The following is a 16,177-nucleotide window of genomic DNA, read 5'->3' as shown; positions in this document are numbered from 1 at the left end:
CATCCATATGCTGATATTCCCCTAAATCTGGGTGGGGAAACTCTGTTTCTTTGGGTTTCCCATCCCAGCCTGCGTCTTCAAACCTCTTGCCTCCATCTACCAGATGCTGCCAGTCTGATGAAATCCCATCCCAGCCTTTCTTAACGGCTTTGGAAATTGTTTTTACCAGAGCACAGAGCTCTCCCCAGGTCTGTGATAGTCCCTTGACCACCTGGGAAAACCTTTAAAGGGTTTTTCCATCCCAGTACAACCATTTTCCATCCATCCCCCGTGTCTGCTTTTCCTTTGGAAGCATCTTCATGGCAGTTAAAGATGTGGGACCATTCCGTGTCGGGGGTCTGGAGCCCCCCAGCCTCCAATGCTCCTCTTACATGGACAATTTTCTACAAAAATATCCCGATTACTTAGCAGGATCATCTTTAATAATAATAATAAAAATTCCACTTATCCAAGTATTTATTGGGCTGTGGACTATAAAGAGAATACAGATCATACCTTGGGGGAGCAGGGTCTGGGTTTGAGCTGCTAATTCCAACTAATTAGCATTATTACTGATCTAATTACAACTAATTCAGATTTATTTCCAAAGCCTGCTGCCAGATGCCCTCCTGCTGCTGCGATGGGGCTTTCCCAGACAACAGAAACTCTGAAACTGAAACCAGAGCCAGCAACCATCATCAAAGTTTAATTAGCTGTTACTTGGCTGGGACTGGTCCCACCAGGCAGGAGATACTGGGGATGCTCCCACAATGGCTGTGCCCATGGTGGGCTTGGTGGGACCTCCAGATCATCACGGCAGAGCCTGGAAACACCAATTTAGAGCACTTTCTACATGGTTTTGTACATATTTTCTACTCTACAAAACCTCAGGTCCTTTAGATAAGGGAAAACTCACCACTAATTGGATGACGGTCTTCGTTAGTCAGTAATTAAGGAGAGGGGTCAAGGTTGGTCTTCTGGATGTGTCCCTGTTTCTGGCTGGTTCCTGGGCTCCTCCATGGGTGCTTAGCTTTGTGGCATGGCTGGACATGTCCATGGGGGGGGGGCTGGAGCTGGCAGAGGGGACTCCCCTGGGACCCACCTGAGTGGGGAGGGATGGAGTCAGGGCATTGCCAAGCCTGGCGGGGAGGGGGGGGGAATCTTGTACTGGGGGGCTGTGAGGAGTGACTGGGGATGCTGGATTGGGGGCACTGGGATGGGCTGGGGATGCCGGATTGTGGGCACTGGGATGGGCTGGGGATGCTGGATTAGGTACGCTGGGCTGGACAGGGGACTTTGAGCTGGCTTGGGGGTGCTGGGCTTGACTGGAGGCACTGAGCTAAACTGGGGCCCCTGGGCTGGACTGGGGGTGCTGCGCTGGGGTCACTGGGATGGACTGGGGTGGGGGGGCTGAGCTGGGCTGGGGGCTCTGGGCTGGGCTGCATTGAGGGCACCAGGCTGTGCTGGGGGACTGGTGTGGACTGGGGGTAGTGGGCTGAACTGGGGGTACTGAGCTGATTTGGGAGTGCTGGGCTGATCTGGGGACACTGGGATGGACTGGGGGTGCTGGGCTGGACAGGGGGCTTTGAGCTGGCTTGGAGGTGCCGGGCTTGACTGGAGGCACTGAGCTAAATTGGGCGGTCCTGGGCTGGACTGGGGGTGCTGCTCTGGGGTCACTGGGATGGACTGGGAGGGTCTGAGCTGAGCTGGGGGCTCTGGGCTGGGCTTCATTGAGGGCACTGGGCTGGGGGCACTGGGCTGGACTGGGTGTGCTGGGCTGGGGGTACTGGGCTGAACTGGTGGTACTGAGTTGATTTGGGAGTGCTGGGCTGATTTGAGGACACTAGGATAGGCTGGGGATGCTGGACCAGAGCAGCAGGTTGGACTGGGGCTGCTGGGCTGGGGGCGCTTGGCTGGGCTGGGGGGCACTGGGCTGGGAGTGCTGGACCCTGGCATGTGAGGTCACATAACTTTGGGGTGCGGGGGGACTTTGGGGACCCGAGCCAGCCAGGCCCTCGGCACAGCCCCTTGCTGCAAACCTCCCCGGGGACAAAGTGCGGTCAGGGCTGGCGGCAGGGGGGGGGCTTCCCCCAGCCAGGGACAAAAACCCGTCCTCCTCCCGTCCCCGCCACACCGCCTGCCGCCCCGGCCAGTTTGGCATTGCCCTGGCGGTTCCTGGATGCGGCTGTTGCCGTTCCCGCCCTGGCTAAGACCTGCTGAACTCGCTGCATCCCAGGTGCCACGTGGGGTGAGTGGGGTCTGGCCGGGGGGGTGAGGAGGGGGAAATATGGGGTTGTTTTGGGGTGACTGGTTGCGTTTGGGCTGGGCTGGTGTTGGGAATGAGGAAGAGTTTGGTGCTGGGAGGGTCTTGGCAGGGTAGGACGAGGGTCACCCATGCCTCAGTTTCCCCACGTGGGTGCAGCAGTGCTGTGGAGTGCAAGTGTTTCCTATGGGGGCTCACACGAAGGGACCCTGGGGGGGACATCAGGGACCACACCAGCCCCCACAGGTCCCCCACCACCTGCTCCCTCACCCAACCACCACCACTTTGGGGCATTTCCAGGTGTTTTTCCTCCTTTCCATGCAAGCACAGGGAGCACCGTGGGGCGGGGGATGACGACGACAATTTTTAGGACGAAGCAGGGCGGCTGCCCCATGTCCCCCTCCCTGGGCTGGGGTCTGGCCCTAGACAATCTGGGCAGGACTGTGACCCCGGGGGGCCATACCTGGCCTGGCTTTGCCACTTCTGCCATCGGCATTGGGGCAGGACGGACGCCCATCTGTTTTTCTCCTCCAGTTTCCTGGTTTGTTCCCCCCCCCCCCCAATAAAAATACCAAAACTCTTGGCTGCAACCGCTCCACGGCCGAGGAGTACAAGTTTGCCTCTGTGCAAAAAAGCTAATTTTTAAATGCTTTAATTGTTTAATTTTTTTTAATTGGAAAAAAAACCCCACCCTAAAAATCAGCAGAAAGGCAAACCCGGGGTGGCGGACAGCTTGCTGGAGCCCCCCCCCCCGGCCCCAGCCCAGCCTTGAAGGAGGGGGAGGAGGAGGAGGAGGAGGGGTTGGGTTGCGTGTTTGCACTGGGTTGGGCCCTCAGCCTGCGGAATCTGGTGTGCCAAATCCCACGGGATCTGGTTGCTGAGCTCCGTTCTGGGATCTCGTCCCCAAGGCGCCCTGGATCTGGTGTTGGAGACCCCTGGAATTTGGTCCCTGACCCCCCTGCTCTGGGATCCAATCCCCTTGGGATCCAGTCCCCGATTCCCACCTCCACCCCCCCCCCCCCATTTCCTGATCCCCCTGGGATCCCATCCCCAATACCCCCAGGATCCGTTTCCTGATCCGTGGGATCCAGTCCCACACCTCCCACCCCCCAATCCAGTCCCTGATCCCCAGGATCTGATCCCCCTCTGATCCAACACCCCCCCTCCCCCCACCAAGATCCAGTCCCCGACCCCCCTGGGATCCAGTCCCTGAGCCCCCAAGGGAGGATTTACCTGTTCCCATCCTACCGGATCCAGGTGCCACCTCCGACCCCCCCCCCGTCCGGTGCCTCCCCAGGGGTTGATCCCGGTGCTTCCTGGGGGGTCGGGGTCCTCCCCACATGGCACCACTGACGCCCCTCTCCTGCCGCAGGACAGCTCCACAGGGATGCCCGGATGCCCCTTCCAGCCCTGTCCCTGCTCCTGCCACCGGCAGTACCTCCCCAACCACCCCACTGCCATGCCGCAGGCCATGCAGCCCCCGCCAGCTGCTGGCACCCGGGGGGTTTGGTGCCTTGTGCTGTTGGCCCTGGCAGGGGACGCAGCGTGGCAGCCATGCCGGTTTGATGCCGACAACCGGACGGGGCTGTGCAAGGGGCAGGACCTGGTGCGGGTGCCCCGTGGCCTCCCCAGCGGCCTCCACAGCCTCGACCTCTCATATAACAAGCTACAGGAGATCACAGCGGGCGACTTTGCCAGCATGACCCAGCTACGGCACTTGGATTTGGGCTACAACAACATCTCCCGCATTTCGCCGAATGCTTTCCTCTCCAACCCCCTCTTGGAGCACCTCCGGCTCTTCAACAACTCTCTCAACCGCATCCCGGCGCTGGCGTTGCAACCATTGGTCAACCTCCGTTGGCTGGACATGTCCAACAACCTCTACCGCAGCGCGGCATTGGATGGCATCTTCGGCAGGCTGCAGCAGCTGCAGGAGCTGTCACTGGGTGGGCCACTGCTGCAGGACATCTCCCGGGGGGACTTTGCCATCTTGAAGGACACGGCGCTGCAGAAGTTCGCCATCAAGTCGGCCTCCAGCCTGCGACGGTACGAAGCCGGGGCTTTCTCGTGGCTCAACACCACAGAGCTGTGGTGCGACATGGCCTTGGACAAGAGCGCAGCGGCTCTGCCGGTGATGTTGCGGGACCTGCGGGGCAAACCCCTCAACTACCTGCGTTTCCGTAACCTCTTTGAGTTCACCTACTACACTGGTGACGCCGATCCCTTTGACGGCTTGGCCGAGTTGCAGATCACCAAGTTGGTCTTCTACCGGGGCAAGTTCAATGAGAACCTCCTCCGCTTGGCCCTGCTCAACGTCCAACGTTCCCACATCCGTGACTTGGCACTGGTGGCCATTGACTTCGCCCGCTCGCCATGGCAGAACAGCTCCGGCATGGAGGCACCCGCCCCACGGCTCGACCGCCTCTTGCTGCAAGACATCAGCAACCCTGATGTCCTGCGTTTCGACTGGACCTTCACTTGGTTCAGTGGCGTGGCCGCCCTCTCCATCATCAATGTTAACTTCAACTATGTCCCCTGTGATGCTTGGGGTGAGATGCATAACGTGGAGGCCTTGGACATCTCCAGCAACCGCCTGGAAGACAGTTATATCTATAACCAACGCTGCCACTATGAGGGTGTCATGCCCAAGCTGGAGAGCTTTGTCTTGGCCACCAACCAGCTCCTGAGCCTGGCTGTGGTGGCCGCCTTGACGCGGACCTGGCCCCGGCTCACCCGCCTCGATGCCAGCCACAATGGCTTGGGCAGCCTGCAGGAGACGTGCCAATGGAGTCCTACCTTGCGTTGGCTGGCCCTCCACCACAACCGGGTGACGGCAGGCACCTTTGGGTGCCTGCCCACCACCCTTGAGTACCTGGACCTCTCCTACTCACAGCTTGACCGCTTGGACATGGACTACTTCACCCGAAGCCCCTGGCTGCAGGAGCTGCGGTTGAGTGGCAATAAGATCAAGTTCATCCCCTCTGAGTGGAGATGCCCCCGTTTGGAGGTGCTGGCCATCGACGGCAACTCCTTTGGCATCATCAGTCACGGCTCTTTCATCAATATGCCGCGGCTCATTAGCCTGGCAGCCGGCAACAACCCCTACCACTGCACCTGTGACCTCTACCTCTTCTTGGAGGAGACATGGCGACGGGGACGACCCACCTTGACCGACTGGCCCCACAACTGGACCTGCTACCATCCCGAACCACTGCTGGATACGGCCGTGGCCGCTTATGCCCCGCGTCCCTTGGAATGCAACGTGCTGGCGCTGGTGTCCGTGGCGGTGTCCAGCACGGCGGTAGCAGTGGTGGCGTGTGCTGTGCTCTGCTGGAAACTGGATGCCGGTTGGTACCTGCGAGCCACATACCAGTTGGTGCGTGCCAAGTATGGCAGGCAGCGGGCAGGTGCCACACGGCGATGCTCCTATCACGCCTTCATCTCCTACAGCTATGCCGATGCCAGCTGGGTTCGCCAGGAGCTTCTGCACCGGCTGGAGAGCACCACACCACCATACAGGCTCTGTATCCACGAGCGGGACTTCACGCCAGGCCGTTGGATCATCGATAACATCGTGGAGAACATCGAGAGGAGCGCCAAGGTCATCTTCGTCCTCTCCCGCAGCTTCGTCGACAGTGAGTGGTGCAACTATGAGCTCTACTTTGCCCACCAACGTGCCGTGGGGCTGGGCAGCGAGGACGTCATCTTGGTGGTGAAGGAACCCATCGATGCTCAGGGTTTGCCCCAGCGTTTCTCCCGGCTCCGGAAGATGTTGGGCACCAAGACCTACCTGGAGTGGCCCCATGAACCTGGGAGACGACCCTTCTTCTGGCTTCAGCTTCGTAGCCTCTTGGGCAGCCCTGGGGGGCTCGGTCCTGCTGCCGGAGAGGAAGAGACAGCCATGGATGCCACCACGTAGCGGTGGCCTCTCTTGCCCTGTGTCCTTCAGTAGCTGGAAGGTGGTCTTGGGGTGCTACTGCATGCTGGGCATCACACCTGCCTCGGTTTCCCCTGCCAGGGGCATCTTGAGGAGCTGGGGTTTGGATGGGGGGGGATCCTCACCAAGGTCACCCCATCTTCTCAGCCTTCTCCAAGGGACAGGAGATGGGGACAATGTCCAGGAGGTGGCACTGTCACCCGGAGGACGTGGCGACCCTAAATCCACCGAGAACCAAGGATAGCAGCGGGCACCCCAAAACTCCCTATCCCTACACCCCCAGCCTGAAGTCGAGGTCCCTGGGGAGAACAGCTGGGTGTCCCGGCCACGGCTGTGGGGTTCAAGCCTTCCTGGGGTTGGGGACACCATGGGACACGCTTCCCACCCCGTGCAGGGACTACTTTGCCAGGAAAAGGGGAAAAATCCCCTTCAGCAGCACCCTGAGCATGCCAGTGTCCCCCCAAACCCCGCATCCCCCTGCCCCCTTCTTCCCTCTTCTCTTTTTTTTTTTTCCATGTTTTTCTCCACTTTGCCTTTTTTTCCTAACTCCGTCCCTCAAAAAAAACCAAAAAAACCCCACTCCGGCTGTTTATTTTTAGCAGCCAATTGAAGATGAAGGAGGAGGAAAAAAAAATATTAAAAAAAAAAAAAAAAAAGAGGAAAAAAAAAATATCCTGTACGGAGACAGAGTAACCTTTGAGCTGCTTGCGGCCGATGCTGGCGGCTCCAGCGACGGTGGGGCGATGGAGGGTAGTAGGTGCCGATCGCTTCTCCCCGTGCTGCTCCTGCTCCCAGGTAATGTCCCCCCAAAATCCAGCCAGATTTGGGAAAAAAGGGTTTTTTGTGGGGGGAGGGATGTGTGAATCGGAGGCATTTGGGGATGCTGCGGGGTTGGGGGGGGGGTTGGTGCTGAGCTGGGTACCCATTAACCCAGAGCTCAGCGATGTGGAGATGCCTCTGCCGAGCTGGTCAGGGGGGGTTTGCAGGAAAAGCACCTGGTTTTGGTCCTTATCCCACCTCCTCAATATATTTTTGACTTTTTCCTGCTGGAGGGGGGACCCCAAAACCTCCCCTGGGTTTGGGGATGGGGCCAGGAAGGGGTCAGTGCCAGCATGGAAGGAAGCCAAACCCCGCTAAGAGGAACTAAAAAAAAAACCTTTAGTGGAAAATCTACATTTGGGGGGGAAAAAAAGACAAAAAAGGGTTTTTTTTCTCCCCCCCCCCCAAGGGAGAGGTTGGTGCCTGGGCCCCCAGCCAATCTCCGTCCCATCTGGGCAAGTCCACGCTCCCCCACTGTGCCTTGCTGGTGGAGAAACTGAGGCATGCAGCCAGCGCAGTGGCCCTTGGCCTCCCTGTGCCTCGGTTTCCCCATCCAGAGCTGGGAGAGGAGGAGAGGGGATGGGGGGGGTGCAGCACTTTGTGACTCTTTTCAAGTTTGGAGGCAAACGCAAACCCCTTGGGCCCCCCAAAATGGAAACCCCCAAGTTGCCCTGTCCACCCCAGAGCCTGCTGGGGTGCTTGGTGCTGCACGTGGGGTGGTGGGTGCTATATGTAGGGTGCTTGGTGGTGCATTTGGGGTGCTCAGTGCTGCCTGTGGGGTGCTTGGAGCCACACATGGGGTGCTCAGCACCCAGCACTCAGGACCTCTTCCCCCTCCTCGAGACACCCACTACCCGCCGGCCCGGCTCCCCCCCTTTCCCTGCACAGTTTCACCCCAGCAGGGCGATGGGCACCCATGGGTGCCAGGGCCATGCCACGACTCCCCAGCCAGCCTCTTCATTCTCCCACCCAAAACCCGCCGAGGGGGGGGGGCTGGGGCGGGGGGGCATCGCCCTGCCTAATTACGGGGTTGTGGCTGGCAAACGAGGCAGCTGTGGCACGGTCATCACAGGTCACACCCATCCCCATGTCCTGTCCTCCCCCCCCCCCCCCCCCCCCCGTTTTAATTCCCCACTGGATGGGAGATGGGTCCTCCCAGCAGCACCTGAAAAAACGGGGGGGGGGAAGCTTTGCATGCCCCCCCGCGGTGCCGAGGCCATCGTGTTTTGGGGGTTGCGCCAAAGCAGTCCCGTCCCTATAGATGGGTGTAGGGTGGCGGGGGGCTGCAGGATGCCTGGGTCCGTGGGTGCCCCCACCCTCAGGTCTCGCCATCCCACCTCTGCCCCCCCCAGGTCTGTGCGTGGGGTTCAATGTCGATGTGAGGCACCCACGGCTCTTCCACGGACCGGCCGAGGCCCAGTTCGGCTACAAGGTGCTGCAGCGGGTGGGCGGCGGGGAGAAGTGGTGAGTGGCACCCACGGGTGGGGGGGGACAACGGGACACCCGTGGGGCTTTCATCCCCCCCCAGCACAACCCATGGGGCGGATATGTGGGGCAGGGCTAAGGGATGGGGGGGATGCGTGGCTTGTGATGCCCTGAAGAGGGGAAACTGAGGCAGGGGGCTGGGCAGCAAAGCCCCCTCGGTGTTTTCTGGGGGCAGAAACGGGATTTTTAAGGTTCATTGTGGATTTGTGCTTTGCCCTGACACAGCTTGGGAGCAGGGGGGGACATGAAAATAAGGGTCCTGTCAGTAAATCCGGGGGGGCCCCAGTGGCTGTGCTGGCGGTTGGGATGCCGATCAAAGGGAGGACGGACAGCCAGCCAGCCAGACGGACGGAAACCGCCGGCAGCCTGGTGGCGGAAGCACCGTGGCACGGTGCCGGTGGCGGGGGTGGGCAGGGTTTGGCACTGTGCCCCAAAATGCTGCGGCCGAGCTGGAGCGGGGTGTTGCCGGTGACCCAGCCAGTGTCCCCTCACGCTGCCACGTCCCCGCAGGCTGCTGGTGGGGGCCCCTTGGGACAGCAACCGCCAAGGTGACGTCTACAAGTGCCGCGTGGGACCCCCCAACACCAACTGCACCAAAGCCAACCTCGGTACCACCATGCCCCATGGGGACGGGTGGCCATCTCTGTACCCGGCTTTGCCCTTTCCAGGCTGGCATTCACCCCGGTGAGACCGCCGGCGGGGTTTGGCGGGGGGGTCTCACTCCGCTACTGACCCCTGGCATCTCTTTCCCTGGTGCTGAGGATCCGCAGCCCCGTGGCTCTCCCCGACCCCAGGCCACAACGTGCACTTCGGGATGACCCTCCTGGACTCCAAGGATGGCGGCTTCGTGGTGAGAGGAGCCTCCCCAGAAAGAAACTGAGGCACGGCCGGGTGCAGGGGCCAGGTGCCAGACCATGCTCTGTGTCCCCGTGTCACCCCCCCTCCCCCCTGGCCAGGCTTGCGCTCCGCTTTGGTCCCAGGCGTGCGGCACCTCTGTCTTCAGCACCGGCATCTGCGCCCGGCTGGACGGTGATCTCCGGCCGGTGGGGACCATCGCGCCTACGGCACAGCGTGAGTGGGGGGATGGCAGCGGTGTGTGGAGCCCCGTGCCGGGATGTTGCCACGCCGTGCCGGTGTCAGCTGCGTCCCCCCTTGGCAGGCTGTTCCACCTACATGGACATCGTCATTGTCCTGGACGGCTCCAACAGCATCTACCCCTGGTACGAGGTGCAGAACTTCCTCAGCAACATCCTCAACAAGTTCTTCATCGGGCCAGGACAGATCCAGGTGAGGTGGCATCCCCGGGGCTGTGCCAGGGTCCCCAGGACCATGCCAGCATCCCCAGGGCTGTGCTGGTGTCCCTGGGGCAATGTCATGCCCAGGGTAATGTCATTGTCCCTTGGGCGATGCCATCCCCTGGGTACTGCCATCATACACAGGGCAATGCCGTCATCCCTGGGGTGATGCCATTGTCCCCAGGGTAATGGTGTTGTCCCTGTGGCAATGCCACCCCTGGGGCGCTGCTATTGTCCCCAGGGTAATGGTGTTGTCCCTGTGGCAATGCCACCTTTGGGGTGATGCCGTTGTGCCCAGGGCAGTGCTGTTGTCCTCAGGGCAATGCTGTCTTCCCTGGGGCGATGCCAGCCTTGGGGTGATGCCACCCCTGGGGTGATACAATTGTCCCTGGGATGATGCCAGTATCCCCAGGGCAATGCCATTGTCCCCAGGATGATGTCATCCCTGTGGCAGTGCCACCCTTGGGGTGATGTCACTCCTGGGGCAACGTTGTCATCCCTGGGGTGATGCCACCCTTGGGGCGATGCCACCTCTGGGGTGATACCGTTGTCCCTAAGCCATGCCATCACCCCTGGGGTGATGCCATTGTCCCCAGGGCGATGCCATCATCCCTGCGTTGATGCCACCCCTGGGGCGATGCCAGCTGGGGTTGCTTTCAGGGTGGTTGAGGGTGCGCTTTGCCGGCTGGGGCTGCGTTGTGGGGAGGGGGGGACACGCTGCGCATTTTGGGGGGGACATTTTGGAGTGGGGGGTGCTGAGCCCACGCGCTGAGCACCCCGTCTCTGTGGCAGGTGGGGGTGCTGCAGTACGGGGAGCGGGCAGTGCATGAGTGGGTGCTGGGGCGGTACCAGACAGCAGAGGAGGTGGTGGAGGCGGCCAAGAACATCAGCCGGCAGGAGGGGCGGGAGACACGCACGGCCTTCGCCATCCACCAGGCTTGGTGGGCACCAGCATCGGGCGTAGGATCAGGGTCGGGATTGGGATCGGCGTCAGGATTGGGGTCGGGGTTGGAGTTGGGATCGGGATTTGGATCAGGATCAGGGTTGGGGCCGGGATTGAGGTCAGGGTCAAGGTTGGGGTTGGGATCAGGGTCAGCAGCGGGATCAGGACTGGGATTGGGGTCAGGATTGGGATCAAGACAGGTTGGGGTTGGGATCAAGATTTGGATCAGGATCAGGGTCAAGATTGAGGTTGGGGTTGGGATCAGGGTCAGGATCGGGGTCAGGATTGGGACTGGGGTCAGCATTGGGAGCGGGATCAGGACTGGGATTGGGACCGGGGTCAGGATTGGGATCAAGACTGGGGTTGGGGTTGGGATCGGGATGTGGATCGGGATCAGGGTCGGGATGGGGGTTGGGGTCGAGATTGGGATCAGGATCAGGGTCAGGATTGGGGTAAGGGTCAAGGTTGGGGTTGGGATCAGGGTCAGCATGGGGAGCAGGATCAGGATTAGGGTTGGGATCGGGGTCAGGATCAGGGTCGGGATTGGGATCGGGATTGGCTTCACACCACTCATCCTTTCCAGCAGCACCGAAGCCTTCAGCCCCGAGCGGGGCGGGCGCGCGGATGCCACCCGGCTGATGATTGTGGTGACGGACGGGGAGTCCCACGATGGCGAGGAGCTGCCTGAGGCACTGGCGGAGTGTGAGAAGCGCAATGTTACCCGCTATGCCATCGCGGTGAGCGCCCCGACCACCTCCCTGCCCGCTAGTCAGGAGCAGGCACTGTGCCTTGGTTTCCCCATTCCCCCTTTATGCCATGCTGGGGTGGGGGACCCCCATCCTGGCTGTGTTGGGGTCAGGATCTGGCCTCCAGCTGATGCTGGACCCCCCTCTCCCCAGGTGCTGGGGCACTACCTCCGCCGGCAGCAAGACCCTGAGGATTTCATCCGTGAGATCAAGTACATTGCCAGCGACCCGGACGAGAAGTATTTCTTCAACGTCACCGACGAGGCCGCCCTCAACGACATTGTGGATGCCTTGGGCGACCGCATCTTCAGCCTGGAAGGTGATGTGGGGCCAGATCCGGGCCTGGACCCCGGGGAGGGCTGCAGAAAAAACAGCTGGAACCACATCTGGAGGAATACCATCTCCTTCCCCCACCCCAGGCACCCACGGGTACAATGAGAGCTCCTTCGAGCTGGAGATGTCCCAGATCGGCTTCTCCCTCCATCTCCTGGAGGTGAGGCTGCTGGAACGGGCAGGATCTGGCCCGGGGAAGGGCTGGAGGGAGGGGGAGGGCAGCAACCGCCTGCCCCGGGGGCTTTGCAGAAGTGGAAAATAATCCTCAGCCCATCCTGGGCTTGTGCATCCCCGTCATGCTGGGCACTGAGTGTCCCAGATGACATTTTTGGGGAGGGTTTGGGGACAGTGAGGCATCGCCATGCACACGATGTCCTCGAGGCGTGACACGTGCTTCCCCCCAAAGCTCTCATCCTGCCGAAGCATCGCGTAACCCGCTCCTTTGCTTCCCTGCCAGGACGGGATCCTCTTCGGCACAGTGGGAGCCTACGACTGGGACGGGGCTGTGCTGGAGGAGAGCCGGCGCGGCCGCATCATCCCACCCCGGAAAGCCTTCGAGAAGGAGTTCCCACTGGAGCTGAAGAATCATGCGGCTTATTTGGGTATGGGGGGGGATGTCCCGAGGGATGCAGGGCGAACTGGGGATGCTCCGTGTCCCAGAGATGTGGGGCAAATGGGCGATCATCAGCAACTGAGGGATGCTCGATGTCCCAAGGATGCTGGGTACCCCTGGGATGCTCAGGGCCCTGAGGATGCTCAGTGCCCCAGGAATTCTGGGCAAACCAAGGATATTCAGCACCCAAAGGATGCTCGGTACGCTGGTAATGCTCGGTACCCCAGGGATGCTCAGTGCCCCAGGGATGCCAGGCAAACCAGGGATGCTTAGTGCCCCAGGGATGCTCAGTGCCCTGGGGATGCAGGGCAAACCAGGGATACTCAGCACCCAAAGGATGCTTGGTGCCCTGGGAAATCAGGGGGGACTGAGGATACTGAGCACCCCGGGGATGTGGAGCAAATGGGATGATCAGTGTCCTAGGCATGGCAGGGAAACAGGGGATGGTGGGTGCCCCAGGGATGGTGGGTGCCCCAGGGATGCTCAGTACCCTGGGGACACAGGGTGGCCGAGGAACAGCCCCACCAGCACAAGGGCTTTTCCCTGCTGCTGATGCCCGGGCTCTCCCACCTCAGGGTATGCCGTCTCCTCGCTGCAGCTGCCTGGCGGGCAGCGCCTGTACGTGGCCGGAGCCCCTCGCTTCCAGCACAAGGGCAAGGTGATCCTCTTCGAGATGGGCACCACGGGGACCGTGACAGTGGCCCAGGCACTGACAGGGGAGCAGGTAGGTGCTGCTGGCAGGGGGAGGGGGCAGGCAGCCATGGGAAGGGGCTGCCGGCAGCCCCCAGCCTCACATGACCCTGCTGCGACCCACAGATTGGCTCCTACTTCGGCAGCGAGGTGTGCGCCCTGGATGTGGACGGTGACGGGGTCACTGATGTGCTGCTGGTGGCAGCTCCCATGTACCTGGGTGCCCAGAGCAGGGAGATGGGGCGGGTGTACCTCTACAGAGTGGGGCAGGTGAGGGGTTGGGGGGGGGGGATGCAGGGGCATCACAGTGGGTGCAGGGGGATTGGGATGCACAGTGGGGCTGGGGGATGCAATGGGATTGGGGGGGACACAGCAGGGTTGGGGGAACAAAGTAAGGTCAGGTGGATGCAGCAGGGTCAGGGGGATGCGGTGGGATTTGGGGGACTTGGCAGGACTGGAGGGACACAGCAGGGTTTGGGGGGGGTGTCACAGCAGGGTTGGGGAGATGCAGGAGGGCCAGGGAGGACACACAGCCCAGGGAATCCCCTGCACTCCCCCCTCCACCTCCTGGGCCTCACATATGGAGCACATGGGGCCGGACCTGGCACCATGGGGTACCGAGGGCTGTCTTGTGCCCCTTCAGAGGCTGCTGGCCCCTGCCGGCACCCTGCATGCCAACAAGAAGCCGCAGGACTCCCGGTTTGGCTATGCCCTGGCTGCCGTGCCGGACCTCAACCATGATGGCTTCAATGATGTGGTGGTGGGGGCTCCACTGGAGGATGGGCACCGTGGTGCCGTCTATGTCTACCATGGTGCCCCGGGCACCCTCCTGCCCAATTACAAGCAGGTGAGATGGGACCGGGGTGGAGCTGGGGGGTCTCGCTGCCATCTGGGGGGAGGCTCCATTAGGTTGAGCACAACCTTATACAAGACAGCAATGAAGCCACTGCTTGGCCTGCTCTCACCTCCCCAGCGCATCGAGGCGGCGGCGCTGAGTCCAACTCTCAGCTATTTCGGGCGCAGCGTGGACGGGCAGCTGGACCTGGACGGGGACGGGCTGGTGGACCTGGCCGTGGGGGCGCAGGGGGTGGCTGTGCTGCTGCGGTGAGTCCTGGGGACAGGGACATGTGGAGGGGACAGCTCTGGGCCACCACGCTCTGCAGGGTCACTCGGCTCAGTCCTGCCTGGCAGGACACTTCCAGGCATCTCCTGGACTCCCCCGTGCCTCAGTTTCCCCTTGCAATAAGAGGAGGAGAGCCTGGGGATGGAGCAGGGATGGATGTCACAGTCCCCATGAGTATCCTGGTGGGATTCGTGGGGCAGTGCTGTCCCTCACTGGGGTGTGACACTGTCCCCTCGCTGCCAGCTCCCGCCAGATTGTCCAGATCAACACATCGCTGACCGTGGAGCCACCGGCCATCAACGTCATCCAGAAGAACTGCCAACGCGGCGGCACTGGAGCTGTCTGCCTCCGGGCCAGGGTCTGCTTCCGTGCTGGGACCCGTGCCCGGGGCCAGCAGGACAGGGAGATCGGTGAGTGCTGGGGACTGGGGGGGATGTGCCAGGTGCCAACCCTGGAGCATCCCTGCAGCATGCCCAGGGTGTCCCCTGGGCTTCTCCAGGAGCATCCCTGGAGTGTCCCCAGAGCATCCCCAGGGTGTTCCCAGCCCCGTGGGTGTCCCCAAGCACTGAACCCCATCCTCATCCCCACACAGAGCTCCGGTACAACGTGTCCCTGGAGGAGAGGACACCAGGAGCCCGGGCTGCCTTCGACTCCAGTGCCCGGCGGCTGCTGCAGCGCCGCCTTGAGCTCTCCCTGGGGAGGCAGAGCTGCCTCCGCTTCCCCTTCCACGTCCTGGTGAGCCATGGTGGGACCCCTCCCTGGGACACGGGTGCCTTTTTTCAGCTCCCCCAGGAGCACGGAGGGCTAACAGGGACCCCTCCACCCTCCCCAGGACACCACGGACTATCTGCGACCCCTCAGCTTCACGGTGAGGTTGGCCATGGCCGAATCCACTGGGCCAGTGCTGGATGAGAGGTCCCCCACCACCATCCGGAAACTGGTGGGTGCTGGAAGGGGTGGCTGGATCCAGGATCAACCCTGGTGCTTCCAGCACCAGGATCACACCCGGCTTCTTCCAGATCCCCTTCTTCAAGGACTGCGGGGAGGATGACGAGTGCGTCACGGACCTGGTGCTCAGGGCCACCATGGACATCGTGGGCTCCAGCAGGTATGGGGTGTCCCTAAGGTGTCCCCAGGGCTGAGCCATGTCCCAGGAGCCCCCAGGGCTGTAACCTCCCTCGCTGCTGCAGGCAGAGCCCCCACGTCCTGCGCAAGGGCAGGAGGAAGGTGGTGGTGGACGTGGTCCTGGAGAACAAGAAGGAGAACGCCTACAACGCCAGCCTGCTCCTCCGCTTCACCAACAACCTCCACTTCTCCAGCCTCGCGCTCCAAGTACGGGGCCATGGGGGAATCCCCCAGACCTGTATGGCCCCCCCCAGTCCCTCCAAGACATCATAGTCCTTCCAGCCCTGTACAGACCCTCTGGCCCAACCCAGGACAAAGATTGGGGTCTCTCCAGTCTTTTATAGACCCTCCAGCCCATTCTTATCCCCAACCTGTCCCAGGTGGGAGTCCATTGGGTCCCCCAACTGATCCCAGGTGGGGTCTGTGTAGCCCCCTCACTCCTGTGCTCATTCTGAGCCCCCCAGCTCCAGCCCCCTGTGCTCCCGTCCCCGGCCGGCTGTAGGTGATGTCCCCCTCTCTGCAGGACACCAGCCCGGTGAAGCTGGAGTGCACGGCACTGCCGGGTCACCGCCGGCTCTGCAGTGTTGGCTACCCTGTCTTCCGCTCACTGGCCAAGGTAGAGGACCGGTCCACCCACCCGGGACCCTGTGCACCCATCCCACCCTGCTGATGGCCCCGCTTGCCCCCAGGTCTCCTTCACCCTGGAGCTGGAGTTCAGCTGCTCCGTCCTCCTTGACCGAGCTGAGGTCACCCTCGAGGCCAGCAGGTAGGAGCGGGGGGGGGGGGCTGTACCCCATAGGTTGGCCGAGGCGGTGGGGGTGGGGGG

General features: G+C 61.8%; 2 protein-coding genes across 3 annotated transcripts in view; both read left to right on the top strand.

The window, feature by feature from the left end:
- The first annotated feature begins 2,114 nt into the window (after positions 1–2,114).
- LOC115345891 (toll-like receptor 2) lies at positions 2,115–6,712 on the top strand. The gene is made up of 2 exons (XM_030025406.2): positions 2,115–2,227; positions 3,615–6,712. Exons 1-2 carry the CDS (start codon positions 2,159–2,161, stop codon positions 6,159–6,161), a joined length of 2,616 nt encoding a protein of 871 aa, XP_029881266.2. The 5' UTR covers positions 2,115–2,158; the 3' UTR covers positions 6,162–6,712.
- A 143-nt stretch (positions 6,713–6,855) lies between these two features.
- Positions 6,856–16,177, top strand: part of ITGA10 (integrin subunit alpha 10) — a 12,982-nt gene continuing 3,660 nt past the window's right edge. Inside the window, exons 1-22 of one of the 2 annotated variants that reach the window (XM_030025304.2) lie at positions 6,856–6,974; positions 8,351–8,462; positions 8,994–9,091; positions 9,245–9,333; positions 9,440–9,554; positions 9,643–9,770; positions 10,571–10,719; positions 11,308–11,458; positions 11,621–11,786; positions 11,887–11,960; positions 12,258–12,402; positions 12,989–13,137; positions 13,230–13,373; positions 13,747–13,950; positions 14,077–14,207; positions 14,470–14,636; positions 14,819–14,961; positions 15,059–15,166; positions 15,246–15,328; positions 15,414–15,558; positions 15,875–15,967; positions 16,041–16,117. In XM_030025304.2, coding sequence (XP_029881164.1) covers positions 6,923–6,974; positions 8,351–8,462; positions 8,994–9,091; positions 9,245–9,333; positions 9,440–9,554; positions 9,643–9,770; positions 10,571–10,719; positions 11,308–11,458; positions 11,621–11,786; positions 11,887–11,960; positions 12,258–12,402; positions 12,989–13,137; positions 13,230–13,373; positions 13,747–13,950; positions 14,077–14,207; positions 14,470–14,636; positions 14,819–14,961; positions 15,059–15,166; positions 15,246–15,328; positions 15,414–15,558; positions 15,875–15,967; positions 16,041–16,117 — 2,723 coding nt within the window. In that variant the 5' untranslated portion in view covers positions 6,856–6,922. Of the gene's footprint in view, positions 6,975–8,350; positions 8,463–8,993; positions 9,092–9,244; positions 9,334–9,439; positions 9,555–9,642; positions 9,771–10,570; positions 10,720–11,307; positions 11,459–11,620; positions 11,787–11,886; positions 11,961–12,257; positions 12,403–12,988; positions 13,138–13,229; positions 13,374–13,746; positions 13,951–14,076; positions 14,208–14,469; positions 14,637–14,818; positions 14,962–15,058; positions 15,167–15,245; positions 15,335–15,413; positions 15,559–15,874; positions 15,968–16,040; positions 16,118–16,177 lie in introns of both variants that reach the window. The other variant, XM_030025303.2, reaches the window with a different exon arrangement.

Source organism: Aquila chrysaetos, chromosome 9 (genome assembly GCF_900496995.4).
Source record: "Aquila chrysaetos chrysaetos chromosome 9, bAquChr1.4, whole genome shotgun sequence".
In the NCBI taxonomy this organism is placed as follows: Eukaryota; Metazoa; Chordata; class Aves; order Accipitriformes; family Accipitridae; genus Aquila; species Aquila chrysaetos.
Note: the sequence above shows the minus strand (reverse complement) of the source record. Positions and strands in the feature narration are given on the sequence as shown.

What these genes read in the sequence shown, in the direction of transcription:
- LOC115345891 (XM_030025406.2), top strand. Translation starts at nt 2,159, where the DNA reads ATGCGGCTGTTGCCGTTCCCGCCCTGGCTAAGACCTGCTGAACTCGCT. An exon ending in CATCCCAGGTGCCACGTGGG is followed by an intron (nt 2,228 to 3,614) that starts GTGAGTGGGGTC and finishes CTCCTGCCGCAG; the next exon opens with GACAGCTCCACAGGGATGCC.